The 17,567-nt window shown below is 42.2% G+C and overlaps 1 protein-coding gene across 1 annotated transcript in view; it reads right to left on the reverse strand.

Annotated features, from left to right (window-relative positions):
- The window catches only part of WNT6 (Wnt family member 6), a 211,157-nt gene that overhangs the window by 73,533 nt on the left and 120,057 nt on the right, over positions 1-17,567 (reverse strand). The window contains exon 2 of the mRNA XM_088472353.1: positions 1,851-2,071. Within this exon, the coding sequence (XP_088328479.1) occupies positions 1,851-2,071 (221 nt within the window). The remainder of the gene's footprint in view (positions 1-1,850; positions 2,072-17,567) is intronic.

The raw sequence follows: 17,567 nt of genomic DNA on the forward strand, positions 1-17,567 counted from the left end.
ATGCACGCCCATGCAACGGCGTTCAAATAGACAGATGCCTGCATTTGTTTCAGACCACTCCCCCTTCACCACCCCCAAACGCTCACTGCCTGTACAATGGCTCTCCATGGTCTGTGTGATCGCATTGTGGGCCTGATTCAGAGTTGGGAATAGAGTAAGAAATAGCAAGTAACTGTGTACCTGGACAAACCATGTTGCAATGCAAGGGGTACAAATACATACATTATTTTTGCATGCGGGGTAAATACTGGCTGCTTTTGCATGTAGCCCACAAATGCTGGACATATTTTTTTTACATTGCAATTTAATGTCAGTTTGGACACACCACTCCCAAATCTACATATCTCTGCACATTTTATATCTGCCCCACTTGCAGTGCAGCATGGTTTTGCCAAGATGCACAGTTACTTGCTATATCTCACTCTATTCCCGAAAGCTGAATCAGTCCCTGTGATCACTGTGATGCCTTCGTGTACTGCAATGCATGTGCAGTACGCAACAATCGCTCATCTACATACGTTATAGCAATAGTGATCTTAATGAATCAGGCCCAGAGTTCCTATTCACCTGCACAACAGTGTAAACAGCTCAAAGACTGGCAACATGGGTACCAGGAAGGCTGTGTAAGAATATTCCATCTTAATCATGTTAACTTGTGCTGTCAGCAAATGTGGTGCTAATATAATTATTGCAGGAGGTACCAACAAAAACTGAAACATACACCAATCACCTGCACTTCCTCCTACATTTACTGTGTTTTCAGCACAAAAACAGACAACATGTACTGTGTAGTTCTAACAAGAAGCGGCTGTAGGTATATTACCCCTCCTGTAACTACTCTACTTGCACCGTCCGCAACTTTGCTGCAAACACATTTATTACAGGAGGCAGTACAATCTGTTATATACACCAATCATCTGTGCTCACTATTTTATCAGCGCAGTAACAAACAGAGGGCCTGATTCAGAGCCGGACGCTCTGACCAGAGCGCTCGCTCTGAATCAGGGCTGGCCTAGCTTAAAATGGAGCGGCCTCCTGGCTGCTCGCATAGCTGTGGGTGACCACCCACAGCTTATGCGAGCTGCCAAAAAGATGATCGCGATGGTCAAGACCATCGGGCTTGCGACGCATTTGGGTAACATCGACCCTCTTGCAAGCGTACAGCGCTCGTGAGCGGGTCTGAATGATACCCAGTATGTGTAGCAGCACCTGTAAAGAAATGAAAATATATACATTTTTACATTTATTTATATAGTGTCAGCAAACAGTACTTTACATTGGGAGACAAACACACTAATAAAACAAGACTGGGTATTAATGGACATCCAAAATGGAGAGTGCATTGCTGGGGGTAGCAGCTTAACTGGTAGGGGCGCAATTCCTTTCCACACCAGTGGTGGTACCACTGGTGTAGAAAGGAATTGTCCTGTTGACAGTTGGAACTCTATAATTTTTGTTTATTACTTTCTCCTTTTCAGATATTTGATGTTTTTGTATTAATTGCTTTGTTGAACTAATAAAATCTTTGAAACAATAACTCTACAAGCCAACTTCCCACCCTCTCTTACTGCGATGACATTTTGTTTATCTCAACGCAATTATCTTACCAAGAAATCTCATGTCATCACTGACTGTTCTAGTATTTAATTACAATGATAGTATAAATATACAGTATAACAAAAGCACTTCCAGAAATAGTGTGAATTATTCTAGCTCGGGGCCACATCAGATCCCATATAAATAATGTTGAAATATGTCTTGGTGCTAGTAATTAACATGGCAGAACTATAGTTCATCCCAATTGCTTATCTTTCTAGCTGACACCTCCTGGAATCATGACATGTGGTTACCTTGCTGAAGGATCTTTCCAAAGTACTTGTTGTGACTGGTGCAGTTCCACCGCCGTGACCTGAACTGGTACTGACATTCGCGTACTCCCATTTTGGCACCCTTAGCCACCTCACTAACGATTTCTGGTTCCGTCTGGCACAGCTCCGCCTGCTTTCCAGCCAGGCGCTTGGTTTTCCTGCAGATGCTGTTAGGGTCCATCACCAAGGGGCTGCCAACTGCCCTGCCAGATTTGTAAATAAAGGGAGAAAGTAAGTGAAGGAGAACCCTGCTGTAAATCTGTGAGAAGAGTTTAGCTTAAAACTGTCATACAAAGCACTACTTGTTACAATGATCTGACTCAATGTTCTTTACAAGCTGCCCAGTGTTTTACTATCGAGTAACCTGCCAAGGGACCTCCGATCTCTGCGGCCGGAGAAACAGCACCTCCCGCTGCCTCTTTCCCTTCTCACCCTGAGACAACACCCCATCTCTCGACTCTGAAGGAGGAAAGCACAACATAGTGGACAGTGCACTGTATTATTTGGGAGCAGAGTAATAATATTAGTGAAGTATATAAAGACAAACCAATATTTTTTCTGTCTGCAATGGCAAACTCAGCACTGAAAAGGAGTCCAGCAATTGTTTCGCTTACATGACCACATCAGAATTAAATTATGGTAGAACTTTTGTTTTAAATGGTTTTACAGTCTTCAGATGGCTTTAATTTATTTGTTTCTGCAAAGTCACCGTTTACTAAATATATTACCTTGTCTGTCAACTTCCTCCCGTCCAGTATTATATTAGTTAATATTATTTATTTTGATGTTTTGAGATTTTACACATATATGCTGTTTAGATACATTTGTATCTTTCTGTTGTGTTCTGGAAACCTACTGTACAATTAAAATCTGTATCAGATAATATAAATACATGGCTGAAAAACACGAGAAAATAGATAATAGAATGTATTTAGTAAATGTTTGAGGAGGGAATGCAAAAAGGATATAACTTAAAATAATTATTTTAAAGTTAAAGTAGTAACAAACCAATGTAACAAAATACATGGTGATATAAAATTATTCACAAGCAAATATATGACCTATATGGCAAGGCACAAAATAGCTATTGAACAGATATGATATATACTCATAATGGCCTGATTTACAGTTGGATGTAAGTCTACTTGTGCCACATAAAAATGCAACTTCCATTTCATTTGTTGCACTGCACGTGCACACAACCTGTGCCTCTATATTAATTTGAGTGTATTTTATACTTGCGGTCCCTTGGGGAGGTAGAGAACAAGTCAACCGCGCCACTTAGAGATGCATCAAATGTTGTCTTGCGCTTATCTTTAAAATACGGCTTTGCACATTCCACGTTTGGTGGACCAGACATATCTACACTTGATTAAAGGTAAACATATAAATGTATAAAAATAGGCTTTGAAACTTAAGATGCATATTTGCATGAATGCAAAATTCAAAATTTTACATTCGACTCTATCAGACCCAATATTCTTAAAAGTCCTCTGCATTAAGTACAATATATCAAACCAGGTTCTATGGGCGCCCATTTATTAATAATCGGATTTGCAATGTGATCTGGGCATGATATTACTGCCCATGATCGCATTGCAAGGTGCAGATGGGCCGGTCCGGTGGTAAGCCCTGGTGAAGCAGCTCCGCCTCCTGGTGCTCTGATCGGCCGGGATACTGAAAGACAGAGCTGTGCCGCAAGGCCAGGCCCCCATGACTCACGACACGCCTTCGTGAGACGTAACCACGCTCCTTTTGGGCCAAGGTCATGTCCCTTGTGTAGGGGGACTGCCTGGGCTGACCAGCAGCCCCAGTCCTTCCCTGCTTAGAATTAAAGGGGAGTATCTACTAAACGGCAGATTTAGCACTTTTTTAAATTAAACAAAATAGTCCCAAATCGACAAAAAATTATTCCAACTTATTAAGTCATTTTCACTAATTTAAAACATATGATTTACCACTGATGTTATAAAAAATAGAGCTTTTCGTATGCACTTGCAAGGGGGTCTATATATGCAAATGAATGGACCTATGCAAATTATTAGGAAAAGCTGCCTGGAACTCCACAGCATGTTAAATGTTTATATACCACATCAATAGAGTTGTGATTAGTCTACAGTATATTGATGTATCACAAGTGGCCAGATTTCAAAACTGCTTAAGATGTAAATTAAATTATATCTTGCTCTCCCCCCAGCCTAAACAAGTTGTGATGCCCCTGGGTGTGGCTAGCATTTGACCTTGGAACAGAATGGTAAGGATGAGGAGAAAGTACAGCAAATAAAATTATATTCTGGACTAATCTTCCTCCACTTTGTGCACTGTTTTCATGTCTCTGAGATTCTATATGTCCTCATTGTGCTTTATTTCCAACCACATTTACAGTTCACTGCCTTATCCTATGCATTACACACTCTTGTCCTTCAATATCCCACTTATTTGATACTTCACCTTTCATTATTTTCTCCACCCACAATTCACGTACATCGTCCAAGGTTGATATTATAAATTTATGTAGTTGCAAATGTTGTACGTTTGATACAGATGTGTCCTCAAGCGCCGAGCATCTTTATGTCATACAGTGCGAGACGCTTAGCCCATCTGAGACACTAACATGGGTAAGGAAGCATACTTTTTCACTAAATATTTTGTCTTAGTCGCATCGTAGCTGCATACAAAGATGCTAATAGTTTGCGACTTATATAGCAAAGGAATTGGTACATCTTGTACAAAGCTGCACATCAGCATAATGATACTTGGTGGAAGGAATAGACGTGGCCGTGGTCAGTGTACACTAGCAATGTAGTTTTGATCTATAGTTCTTAGTGGTGAGAATTACATGCAAGTTTTGAAGAAAGGGCACTTGTTGCGGCTAAGTCACAAGGATCTTGGCGCAAAGAGAGGCTATATGGCGTGCCTAGAGCTCAGGTGTATGAGGACACATCTGTAGCTGTTGCTTGTGGCATATAATTACATAGTGCAGTGGTTCCCAAACTGGGTGCTGCGGGGCATTTGCATAGGTGCCACGGGTTGGTGGGCCAGGGCCAAATCATTATTTATGGTCAATATGATAAGTAAACTGCTGGCTGCCAACCATAAAATATGTGGACAAACAGAAGCACAACCCTGTCCACCACCACACAAGGATCACAGGTAAGCATAATTGACTTAATTTAATCATTTTTGCTGAATTTCTCAATAAGAAACTTTTGTCCTAGGGGTGCCATGAATAAATTGCTGATACTCTAGGGTGCCATGATTCAAGAAATGTATGAACCACTAACATAACAGGAGAATAAAACATAAACATAATTTAAGCAAACATAATACCAGTGTATAAACACGAAAAGAAAACTAATTCTAGGAAAATTAACATTTATGGAAAAGGAAGGAAAACAACTAATGATAAATAACAAAAAAAATTCTAAATCAACACTCTCAAGAAAAAGGAAGGGAAAGAGGGAAAAAAATAAAAACAAGAGGGAGGATGATATTGGAACCATGGGGACCAAATCTTGTGGAAGGTAGCCTCGGAATAGTTTTGTAGACTTCTCGAGTAGACTTCATAGCATGTTTCTCGAATGGCTATGCTAATAGAAGCTTTGGCATTCTGGGACCTAATGATGGAACATGCCTCGTCATCAATGGGGATGGACAAGTCAGCCTCCCATGCCAATTCATGGGGTTCTCAATCAGGAGTAGCTGGGGCTAAAATTGAGAGATATAAGACAGCTATAACCCTTGCGGCCAGCTGAATATATGTACAGACATTCAAACGGGGAGTTCAAGAGGTGGATTGGAATTGACTCAGATAATAATATGCAGGTATTGGTAATGATACAAGGAAGGGATAGAGTAACATGATTGAAGATCTACAAATGAGGTTGGAGCAAATTGACCCTTCATATGTTGAAATCTGTTAATCTGCAGTCCCTGCCAAAATGAGGCCATGGTTATACTGCATCCTGCAAGAAATAAATGGTGATTCCAAATTGGAGACATGTGGGAGGGAGAAGGTGCTAATTCATGTGTTGTGCTAAGTTTATTCCACACCATTAAGGTGTACAGAACAGATGGGACAGTATAAGCCGAGGCTGGTCTGAGAGGCTTAGTAAGCCATAATCCCTCATCAACACTTCTCCATGGAACATATTGGTTTTGAGATACACCCATCTCTTCATCTCTTAGATCCTGGGTCTGAGTGCCGAGATATGACATGGTTGAGTTGGGCCGCATATTATATGATTGAAGTAGTGGGAGACTGATACCTCCTTCATATATCGGTTTAGCCAAGATAGATCTACGTCTACTATCTGCCCAAATAAATCAGTTACAAAGGGACTGCATGGAGCCCAGAGCCGAGACCTGGACTGTGTCAGGGAGAGTTGGAAACAGGTACAATAACCGAGGGAGGAGGTTAATTGTTACCGCATTATTTCTACCAAACCAAGAGATATATAGAGAACACCACTTTATTAAGTCCTTTGCAAAAGATTGGAACATTGAGGTATAATTAGCTTTTTATAAAAGAGAGTAGGACTTTGTGATATACTGTATACGCCTCAAAACCTAATAATACTTAATGGCAGTGGGGTGCCAAGTAAAGGTAAATTTAACAGTGATTACAGAATGGATATGAGGAGGAAAACAAAGAGACAATGCCTCCGACTTGGAACTGTTCATTTTGTAACCTGAAATGGAGCTGTAGGCCTCTATTTCAGACTGAAGATTGGAGAGAGACAGCAAAGGGGTTCGTCAAAGTGAGAAGAATATAGTATACAAAATAGACAGTTTGTATTGACTTCCACCCACTTCAACCCTCTATTGTCTGGGTTGGCTCTAATTCTAACTTTTAATGGTTCAATGCATAACGCAAACAGTAGTGGAGATAGGGTGCAACCCTGTCTCATCCCATTTCCCAAATGAAACGGCAAGGAATGCAGACCATTTGTCATAACTGATGACGATGCCCGGTAGTAAAGGACTTGAAAAGCTCACAAAAAGTTCCTGTGAAGCCCAACTGAGGAGTGTGTGGATAGCATAAAAGACCATGATATATGATCAAAGGCCTTTTCTGCATCTAACTGAAGGAATCTTATGGGTGTTAATATAGTGTTTAAAATCAACAGTGCATATAGTGTTATCAGAGGCCTGACGGGTGGGTACAAAGCCTACCTGGTCTGGGTGAATCAAAGAGGACAACACTACATACAATATGTTAGCTAAAATCTTAGCAAATAACTTTAGGTCGTATTAATCAGGGAAATGGGACGGTAGTTTCGGCATAGGGAAGGATCCTTGTCCTGGTTTGGGCAGTACATTAATCCGAGATGTGGCAGAGTCCAAGTGAAAGTGCTCCATGCAAAACTACATTAAACAACCAAAGCTGAGGAAAGCTGCAAAGCAAATGACTTATAGTACACCATTGGGAATCCATCTGGGCCAGGTGCCTTAGACAGTTTTTGCGACTTACGAGCTAGAATGAGTTCCTCCGTAGTAACATCCTCATTCAGAGAACTAGTGGTGGCCACTAATGTAGTAGGGAGAGCACAGGATTTCAGGCATTGCTGAATCCCCCAAGTGTGATAAGCCGCATCAGACGGAGCCTTCAGGTTATAAAGAGCATTGTCATATTGTGCAAAACATTATTAATATGTTTGTAGTTATACACCAAATTCCCAGAATGGTCTCTAATAGAGCGTATAGAGGCTTTCATAGTTCAAAGCCTATTCACCAATAAATTATGAGCTTTATTGCTTTTATCATAGAATATCTGGTTGACCCAGAGGAGGCTCTGGGCCTGATTCAGAGCCGCTCGTAAGCGGCCGCTCGTTCGCTCAGAGCGATGTTCGCACAACTGCACATGCGTATGGGTCGTAATGCGCATAGGCAAACCAGTCATTGCGGTCGGAAATTGTGTGCTCGCAAAACAGCGAGATGTTGCTAATTTGATTGACAGAATGTACCGTTTGTGGGCGGTAACAGGGGAAGGTGCTTGAAAACGGGGGAGTGGAGATCCGAACGCAGGCGTGCCAAATGGTCAAAAGGACGTTTAATGGGAGTGCATAATTAGTAAAGGAGCGTCATTGACCACGTCACTTGGTGGTCTTTTAGCCTGAACTGCTCGCAGTGATAGCGGTAAGAAAAACCTATCACAAGCACTGCGAGCAGTTCAGATGCCTTTCGATGTACCCGATTAATCTAATAAATAACGGCGATGACGTGTGTTGTGAACGGCAAAGGGGCATCTTTAGAAAATAGCGAGTGCATTTTTCGTTCGCTCACTCAGACATAGAGGCGTCAACAAACCGCATAGAGCGAGCGCTCAATCTAAATAGCCGGCCCCTTTTTTGGAACGACCGTCCGCAAATAGCGTCCGGCTCTGAATCAGGCCCTCTGTTCGACATGTTCGGCCAATGGCACATGTAGATCAGCATGTTTCGCAGATAATTGGAATAAAACAATTTATGTACTCGTGTTCCCTGTCTGGTTATGCAACGCTAGTATTCAAAGATGCTATCAGGATATCTTGGGATTTTTTTATGTCTAGAGGCAAACTGCTTTATATGCCCCTTGTACTGTATGTATTTTACCTACTATGTTTGAGTTTATTTTCAAAAATGTATGAAGCAGTGTCACAGGGTATATTCGTGCTTTTGTCCTATATACACTTTGCTACTCCTCCAAATCGCACAAACAGGTATCTCAACCCTTAAAAATAGTCTATACTGACAACTTTATAAAAAAATTTCTGATGACGAAAATGTTTTCACATGAAACATAGGAAACTTCCAACGCAGGACACGTGCATGCTTGCTCTGAAAAGGGACATGTTAGGGATGTGTTTACATGTTGGCGACCGTGCCATTCCCAACCTCCCTCCCCTTCTCCTAAAACACCATTGAGTTGAGGCACACACCGGAGGCACCCGCACACTATGGACATGCTACTCAACTTCCCACAAATTGAAACAAACATGCCGTCACTGTCCCAACAATATTTGGACAGTTGGGAGATATGCAATTTAACAGAAACTTTCTTTAAAATTCACTTTATTTTATTGTATTTGTAACCGGATGACCTCACTTGCCGGCCGATCACAGATTGGGTTTTGATCCCCACTGGATCTTGGGGTATCAGGGATTCCCTCTTACTGTCAGTAACCGCCTGTCACTGACTCCGCCCACTGCGCGTGGGTGTGTAACGATGCTGCCACCAACAAATTCCTGCAATCGGCATTTGGAACCGCTTCTTACGTACAACCAGGCTCCTACCGCTGGCACCTGAAACCGCTTCTGCTGCGTATGCGTTGACGAGCTGCGGTCGCACCTCCTGATTGGTGTCGACTGATTCTTCCTGATCCTTTGCAATAGACCAGGCTCTGCACGGTAGCTGGCAGAAGGCTTGAGCTTGGAGACATTGGCCTCAATCCAGAACAGCCGGAGAACGGAATAGTGTTTTGCGCAATTCTGTTGTCGCAGGACTCGGATGCAGTCGTTGTAAAGGCAAAGATGTTTATTGCTCAATAATTGTCTTAAAAAAGACTCTTCCCTCATCTTTAAGGGGGTCAGCATACAAAGATATTACAGCAGTTCAATCTTTGATGTTCAAGAAGTTATACACATACAGGGCTCACATGCCTTCTTTTTATATCATTCTTACCCACAATACCACAGGGGGTAAATCCACCCTGTGTTCCTTTTAACCAATCACAAAATATAAATAACCACGTTATGGTGCGTACACACTGTATGATAAAAATGCACGATATGAACGATAACGATATTGTTCATATCGTTATCGTTCAGATCGTTAATATTCTGGTGCCTTCCAACCCTCAAACGACCAGCGATGAGCGGGCACGTATGGATGATAACGATATTGTCAATCGGCCATGCTTGCAGGCTGACCTGCTCGATATCGACCAGGTTACATAGGGACTCACGATCGCTGGCCCGTCATTGGTGGGCTGGTGGTGTGCTGGATGATCGATATCGATCATCCAGCACACCAGGAAGGTGCAGGGAGATCAGTCAGCAATATCGTTATCGCTGACTTATCGTACCTTGTGTACGCACCATTACATTTCAATGGGGTTACCCAATTTCCTCCTTTCTGATCTACCACCTAAAAGCAGTTGCTTCCTAAATACAAACCTATATTGCATACAGTATAACTGTCTCTTAAATGTAGATTTAACATGTAAAAGGAAATGGTAAATTACATTCATCCTTCCAATTACAAGTATCTATGCATCAATCAGTTTGGCTTTCCCAGCCGTAAAACCTTCAGTTTTTAGAAAGTGCCACAAAATAGGAGATTCTGAAAAACAACAACTGTCTTCTCTCCATACCTGCAGGGACATTTGGCACCAAGCCACAAATGGACAATCTTTACTTTGCATTTCAAAGAAAAGGCTTGTCCAGTTTACCCATTATCATATCACCTCCTATGTGAGGATGTCTAAAGAGCAATTTGTCTACCTTTTAGAACACAATACCTTATACATTCCTCATAAGTGCATAGTCTGTACATTTAAAAATAAATTTCCACAACTGTGCACAGCACATTGAATATAATAGGTTAAAACACCTTACATATATTTGCAGTACGTGGCGCTCTGCACCTAAAGGTCCTTTTAAAAATGGTGCCGCGACATGAGTATTAATTCCTTCAGTGCCGTGACAGCCATTTTAATCATGCGTGGTCGATCCCCGGCCACAGTATTAAATGGTTAATTAATTATACACAAACAATCACAAGAATTTGCAGCTGTAACATAAGATGGTAACATATTGGAAACAACGGGGTAAATGTATTATGCTCCGTTATGGGGATTAGTGGTATAAGCACACGTTATGTGCTGCAGATACCACTTCTCCCCCATGTATTAATCAGATGTGTTTGTAATGATCGTTACAATATGTGCCCCTGTGATTTTTGGCTCTCCTATCTACATGACAGTACGCCGATGTGTTGCCAAATGTCTACATTTCGCCAGGTCAGACTGGCACAGCTGTAGTCTCCCCCTCTATTCATTTTTTTCTTGTTTTGCTTGTGGCCAATAAAGTTTTATTTGTTACACACAAGTGTGGGGGCTGCTGGGATAAGGACTGACGGCTCCTGCGCAGAACTACCTCAACTGCCAACCAGCAGTGCTGAAAGTGGGAGGGTACCGATCACCAGACAGGGGATTTAACAAGTCTCACAACAAAACCAATAAGATTAATACATGCGGTTGTTATCTGGACCCGCTTCACTGCAATCCGGAGGTGAAGCAGGTACGCACAAATAACGGCCAGAGCCTGCAGCTTAATACATCTACCCCAAAGTACCATAAATAACGAAGATGTAGACATGCCAAATATAGTGCCTGTTAGAGCAACATTACAAAGTAATAGGCATAAGAAAGGAAGGGGGACGAGGCAGAGGATTATGGAAACAAATGGTCCTGAGCTGGCGGAGGCTGAGAGTTAATATGGGATTGGATAGAGATTAGCCACTGTAGGCATACTAGTAGGCCCAAAAAGTTTGCAATTGTTTACAGTATTGTTTTGGAGGCTAGTAATATATTCCTGTATACAGTAATATTCCAGTGGCGAGTCGCTCCGTGGAGTGATTGACGTAAAGAACAAAAACTTTATGTAATAAGAGAACGTTAAAATAATAGCACCTACTGAAAGGGTCCAGTGCTGTTTATAGAAATGTGAATTAGAACAGGGGCACAAAAGTTGGTACCAGCTGATGGGAGGAGTAAGGATTTAGGGCAATGATGGGCAACAGTTGGCCTTCTAAGCCTTCCCAGGTGGGCCCATCTTTTTCCCGCTTTATTGTCAGATTGTTTGTTGCACAGTAGCTTGACTGCTTATATGTTATTATTACAGATAGATTTCTCCTTCTTTGATTAAATGTATTGTTTTAATATATTACTGAGATTAATATTCAGCCTTTATGAAAGATAGAGGATACCCATGCGGCGCCTGAATTGTATCAGGCTGTCTTTCTCCGATTTAGTGCATTGCTGCTAAGTGCAAATTGGGCATACTTGTCTACCTTTGTTTTACTCTCCCCAGGATTCGCGTCCTTAACCCCCCGCTTCCCGGTAAATTGCTGCGATTGGCTCAAAATTAAATAGGGGGTGTGGCCAAATGACGCAGTTCATGAAGAATCACATTTTTAAGCTCCGCCCCCTACACGGAGACCTGCGATCGCCGCGGAAATTCTCCCCACTCTGCCCACTTCACTAGGAAATGGGCAGGAATGCAGGTAAAATGCCTACTTTATCGGGGGTGCGTGGGGGTTACTCGAAAAATTGGGAGCCTCCCTCAACTTCCAGGAGAGTAGGCATGCATGAAATTGGGGCATCAGAGCACCTATATTTTACTTAAGTATCAAACAAGATTTCATTTTGCAGAATGATACTATTTAAATGATATTAACAGGTGGAGATGGCATTCAAGGTGGTAATCTCTGATTTTTGAGGTTGGCGGCGCACAGACTTTTACTACACCACCACCATATACTGTATGCCTTACTCATATACCTATAATTTTGCTCTTCTGTTGGAAAGTGCAATCCTTGTATTAAGAGACTTCAAACGAAAAGTGTCATGTAATAGAGTCAGTGTTGGTGTTTCCACACTATCATGATTCGTTTATTATGTAAATTAGAATAAACTGAGCAGTATTTATTTGACTCTGGTCATAGAGTGGTCGTACAGCAGCTTGGATTTTAATATGACGTTTCCGCTGCACCTTTTCACATTTATTCATCATCCTGCAAATCTAGGTGCAGTCTACTTTTGCAGGGCTAATTCCAAAAACCATGGAGTGTGCATGCACCTTTATAAATGCTTGTCACACTAGTAGATTAGGCACATTTATGTACATAAAGAACACTGGCTTCCCCCAGCCCTCTCCCGTCAGTGAATGGATGCTGCATGCATGTGCGCGCTGCATCCATTCACACTTCGGGGGTCTGGCACCACTGCACAGCTGCGGCGGTGGGGGTCCCCAACCTCCCGATTTTACCACCCGCGGGCCACTTCGGCCCATGGGTGGAACAGCGGGACAGTACTGTCCCGCTGAAAACGGGATGTTGGGGAGGGGTGCGCCCTCTATGGGTGGTGTCCCTGTGCGACCGCACTGGTCGAACACCCCTAGAGCCGGCCCTGCGTGGCGGTAAAGTGGGCGTGTACTGCTGCATCTGAGAGGCGTGTCATATAACTGACTTGCATCCAAATGCAAACAAGCCCAAAAGCAGTTAGTAAGATCTACTTGTTGATGAAAACACACTGATACTTTTCAGAAAATGCATGTAGCCATAGGGATCATTGCATTATAACCAATGCAGGGAAATTATACTAATGATCCCTTTTGAATGTATATATCTCTGTTTATTTTTAATATAGAAACTTCATAATAGGGGTTAGGTGCAATCCGGGAGATTTCTAGACTTTTCAGGGAGTCAGGGAGATTGCTACTATTTCAGCGTGTCTTCCTGACAATCAGGAAGAGTTGGCAAGTACTGTATGATAAAAACACAACCAGGATCAATTTAGTCAGTAATCAATTCAACTACCAGAGCATTTTTGGACTGTGGGAGGAAGGCTATGCAATCATGGAGAAAACATTCAAACACCCCGTGAGTATGACCCCTTCCGTGAGTATGACACCCTATTTGGAATTGAACCTAAAGTCCCATTGTTGCTAAATATCAAACCTATTTGCTGTGACACCATGCCACCCCTCCAAACATCTACGATTCCCATTTGTTGGATCTTGACAGTTACTGTACATATTGTTTGTCAGAATTAGTACAGCTTTGAAGCATTTTGATGATGTTTCAGTCTTGCTTCACCTGTCAGTCACGCATATAAATGCCTCCAGAACACACACCCTCTCTTTCTCAGATCATGTTTTTCTTTTTGCTCTCTGTGTCACCTTTTCTCCCAAAAAATGCAGACAAATTATCTGCTCCCTGAGGCCACTGATGATGTTGATTGCACATGACAGATAAGCCGTCAGGTGCTAAAGAGATCCCCAACGTTTGTGACTGTAAGTGGCTATATGTAACCCTGCAAGTGCTGGAATCTTGTGTTACCTATATTACACACTCACTGGTGATTCATCAATATTGGGCTATAAATTGAATTCCATATACAGGAATATAGGGCCTGATTCAGAGCCGGTCGCTATTTGCGCTCGCTCGTCCAGAAAATAGGGGTGGCTATTCAAATGAACCGTTCGCTGTTTGCGGTCTGTTCACGCCTCTAGGTCTGAACGAGCGAACAAAACTTGCGGTCGTTTTTTGGGAAACTACGCCCCCTGTCCGCTCGCATCCTACGTCATGTCCGCTATTTATTAGATTAATCAAGTACATCGAACAGGGTATGAACTGTTCGCTATTCTTGTGGTTGGTTTTTGCTACCACAATTTTGCGAGCAGTTCTGGCTATAAAATAACCCAGTGACGTGGTCAATGACGCTGCTGTTTTAAATATGCACACCCATAAAACGCCCGTTTTGACCTTTAAGCACGCCTGCGATCGGATCTCCACTCCCCGTTTTCAAGCACCTTCCCCTGTTACCACCCACATACGCCTCATCCTGTCACTCAAATTAGCAGGCATTCGCTATTTTGCGAGCACATGAATTTCGGCCACACTGACTGGTTCGCGCATGCGTATAACGATCCGTACGCATGCGCAGTTGGGCAAACATCGCTCGGAGCGAACCAGCTGCCACTTACGAGTGGCTCTGAATCAGGCCCATAGTTCTGGTTTTCTTTTATCAGGCAACAAGATTTATGATGCTCCCATATGTTGTGTAACAGAAAGCAGCCATACAATATGTAGTTTGCTCACTCTATTAGAATCAATCTTTTTTGCACTTTGGGTGCCACATGCAGAAAGACAATGATAGGATTACACCCAGTGGCCAGTTTTATTACGTACACCTCTCTAGTACAGAGGTGGCCAGTCTGACCCTGTATGTGGAGAGATAAACGTGTACCAGTGGCTTTAAGTTAAATATACATGTAAAAGTTAAGTGTCAGAATTTTAGATGTTTGAATACTTAGTCCAATTGCCACACATAAAGATGCACTTTGCAGCATGGGTGTGCACACCTAATTGTACAGCCCCCCTGGCAGTGCAGTCTATTAAACTTGCCTGGTAGGCTCTAGGGTGTGGGTCACAATTCCCATAGGGGTTTTTGCCCTGTTCTGAATAGTCTGGAGCTATTGTAGTTCACATTACCGTAGAGGAATCCCACACTACAGCTCTGCCAGGCCAGCATGGCAACAAAGCCTGGTGCTGGCTTCAGCTTTTGAGGGGAACCCAATGCTCGTTGTCCCAATGTTTTAGCAGTAACCTAGCCATGCTACTATACAGATAATGGTTACTGATTTAAAGGGGGTGGAAAGATATAGCAGTCATCATATCTTATATATCTTCACCTTCCCATTACAGCTTTGTCTCATGTATGTTAATTCCCTCAACCCTAGTTTTATCTGTGATTATTGTTATTTATAAATTTCACATATATATTACATAGTACTGTACTTTGAGGGAATTATGTTACAAATAATATATAGTGATATGAAATAGAAAGTAAAGATGTCCCTGCCCACATGAGCTTACAATCTAAGGTATGAAGAATAAGTGATAATAAGGTTAAGGAATAACAGTTGTAGCTGCCATTGGGAAAAGTCTGTGTGGTTACTGTAAGGCAGCAGCATTATAGGCCAGCAGTATTAATACCCCACTGGCGACTAGCATTTCTGTGCCGTTACAAGTGGTGTGGTACTGTTGTATGCATTGCATAAACTGGAATTGTTCTGAGCTACCCTGTCTGTGTCCATTCCACTTTAGCCTTCACTTGTTACCAAACCTGCCTTTGCAGAGTTACCAGTCTATTTAGCTACTAACTATGTCCAGAGAGAAGAAGAATCAGGTGGGCCTGGGTGGTATGAGGATATCCAGAGGTAGGTGTCTGAGAATAGCCCTACACGACCACACAGACAGTCAGAGTACAGGCTGCTGACATTTTTACAGTACATGTGTGAATATTATAATCAGTGGAGGGATTTAAATACATTCCAGATATATCTGCTGGCCAAGGGTTAAAATTCTCTGACAGCAAAAGATATTTTTAAAAAACAATTTGACATGATTGCAGCAATTGTCCTGCAGGCACCAACTCCTCTCCAGAGACCACCTGTAAGAACATAATCCCACCTGCAGGGGTGACTGCCGCCAGTCACCGATAAACTCATGATGTATTAGGGTGCAAAGATTAAGTGACAACATCTGTGTTATTGTGTGAGATACAAACGGTACAGAATAGTAAATGTAATGGTAAATGACCAAACAACAGAAGTAGATGGAATTTTTGTGTGTCTGTGTCACTTATCCAGTCAAAATGTATCAAATGGTTACTCTACAAAATATGTTATTTTCTGTTTTTAAACAGAGGTTCTCTACTTCCAGATGGGCATGCTTTTACTGATTGGAGAAAAAAAAAAAAAAAAAAAAAAAAAAAAAATATATATATATATATATATAGATAGATAGATAGATAGATAGATAGATAGATAGATAGATAGATAGATAGATAGATAGATAGATAGGGCAGCACAGACGGTGTAATGGTTAGCATTACTGCCTCACAGCACTGAGGTCGTTGGTTCGATACCCACTATGGCCCTAACTGTGTGGAGTTTGTATATTCTCCCTGTTCTTGCGTGGGTTTCTCCCTGGGTGCTCCGGTTTCCTCCCACACTCCATAAATATACTGCTAGGTTAATTGGCTACTAACAAAAATTACCCCTAGTGTGTGTGTGTCTGTGATCATCTGGTAGGGAATATAGATTGTAAGCTCCACTGGGGCAGGGACTGATGTGAATGGCCGAATATTCTATGTACAGTGCTGCGGAATATGTGTGCGCTATATAAATAACTGGTAATAATAATAGATAGATATAATATACATAACTATACATATTTTTTTTTCTTGGTTGGGTTTGTCATTACACGCTGGGGCAAAGAATTCTGACTGTAAGCCAAAAAAAAAGCATGCATTTCTGAGCACGTTTCGTTAGATTCCCATTAGAGTGAATGGAGGCACAAAGCATGATTCAGTGACGGACGCAATGGCGATTTTTATGCAGATCGAGTGATTGTTTACTAGTGCAGCGCTTGCATTGCGATCACTTACACACCAAGGACCCACTCGCAAAGAGAGTGACAGGTAGTCATCGTTTGGGGGTGGTAATGAGGGGATGGTTAGAAGAAGGTGTGTCTGACCGCTTAAATGCCATTTCATGGGTGTGCATAAACTAGTCATTGCGATCCCCTGTGCAGCATGAGACCTCTCTGCATATCAGTTTGTGGCTGGTCAGACTTGACTTACATACTGTGTGACTGTCCGATGTGCATCGATGGTACCGATGTTTACGCTATTGCTCGACGTCATACGGATATGTGTAGGCAGCAGTGGGCGTCCCTATGTTGGGGCTATGATTTGGAAGGCATTAGCATATTTTAGCAACTGCGATCAGTGAGAGTATGTAGTGGCATTTGCATTAACGCCCGTCTCTGAATCAGGCCCACAATTTAAAAGCACATTAGGATAATACCTGAAATATGCTTTATAGGAATTGTTGTCTGGGTGTAGCCATACACCCACCGTTAGGTATA

The sequence above is a fragment of the Taudactylus pleione genome, unplaced genomic scaffold (assembly GCF_031769625.1).
Source record: "Taudactylus pleione unplaced genomic scaffold, aTauple2 ptg000122l, whole genome shotgun sequence".
Taxonomy (NCBI): Eukaryota; Metazoa; Chordata; class Amphibia; order Anura; family Myobatrachidae; genus Taudactylus; species Taudactylus pleione.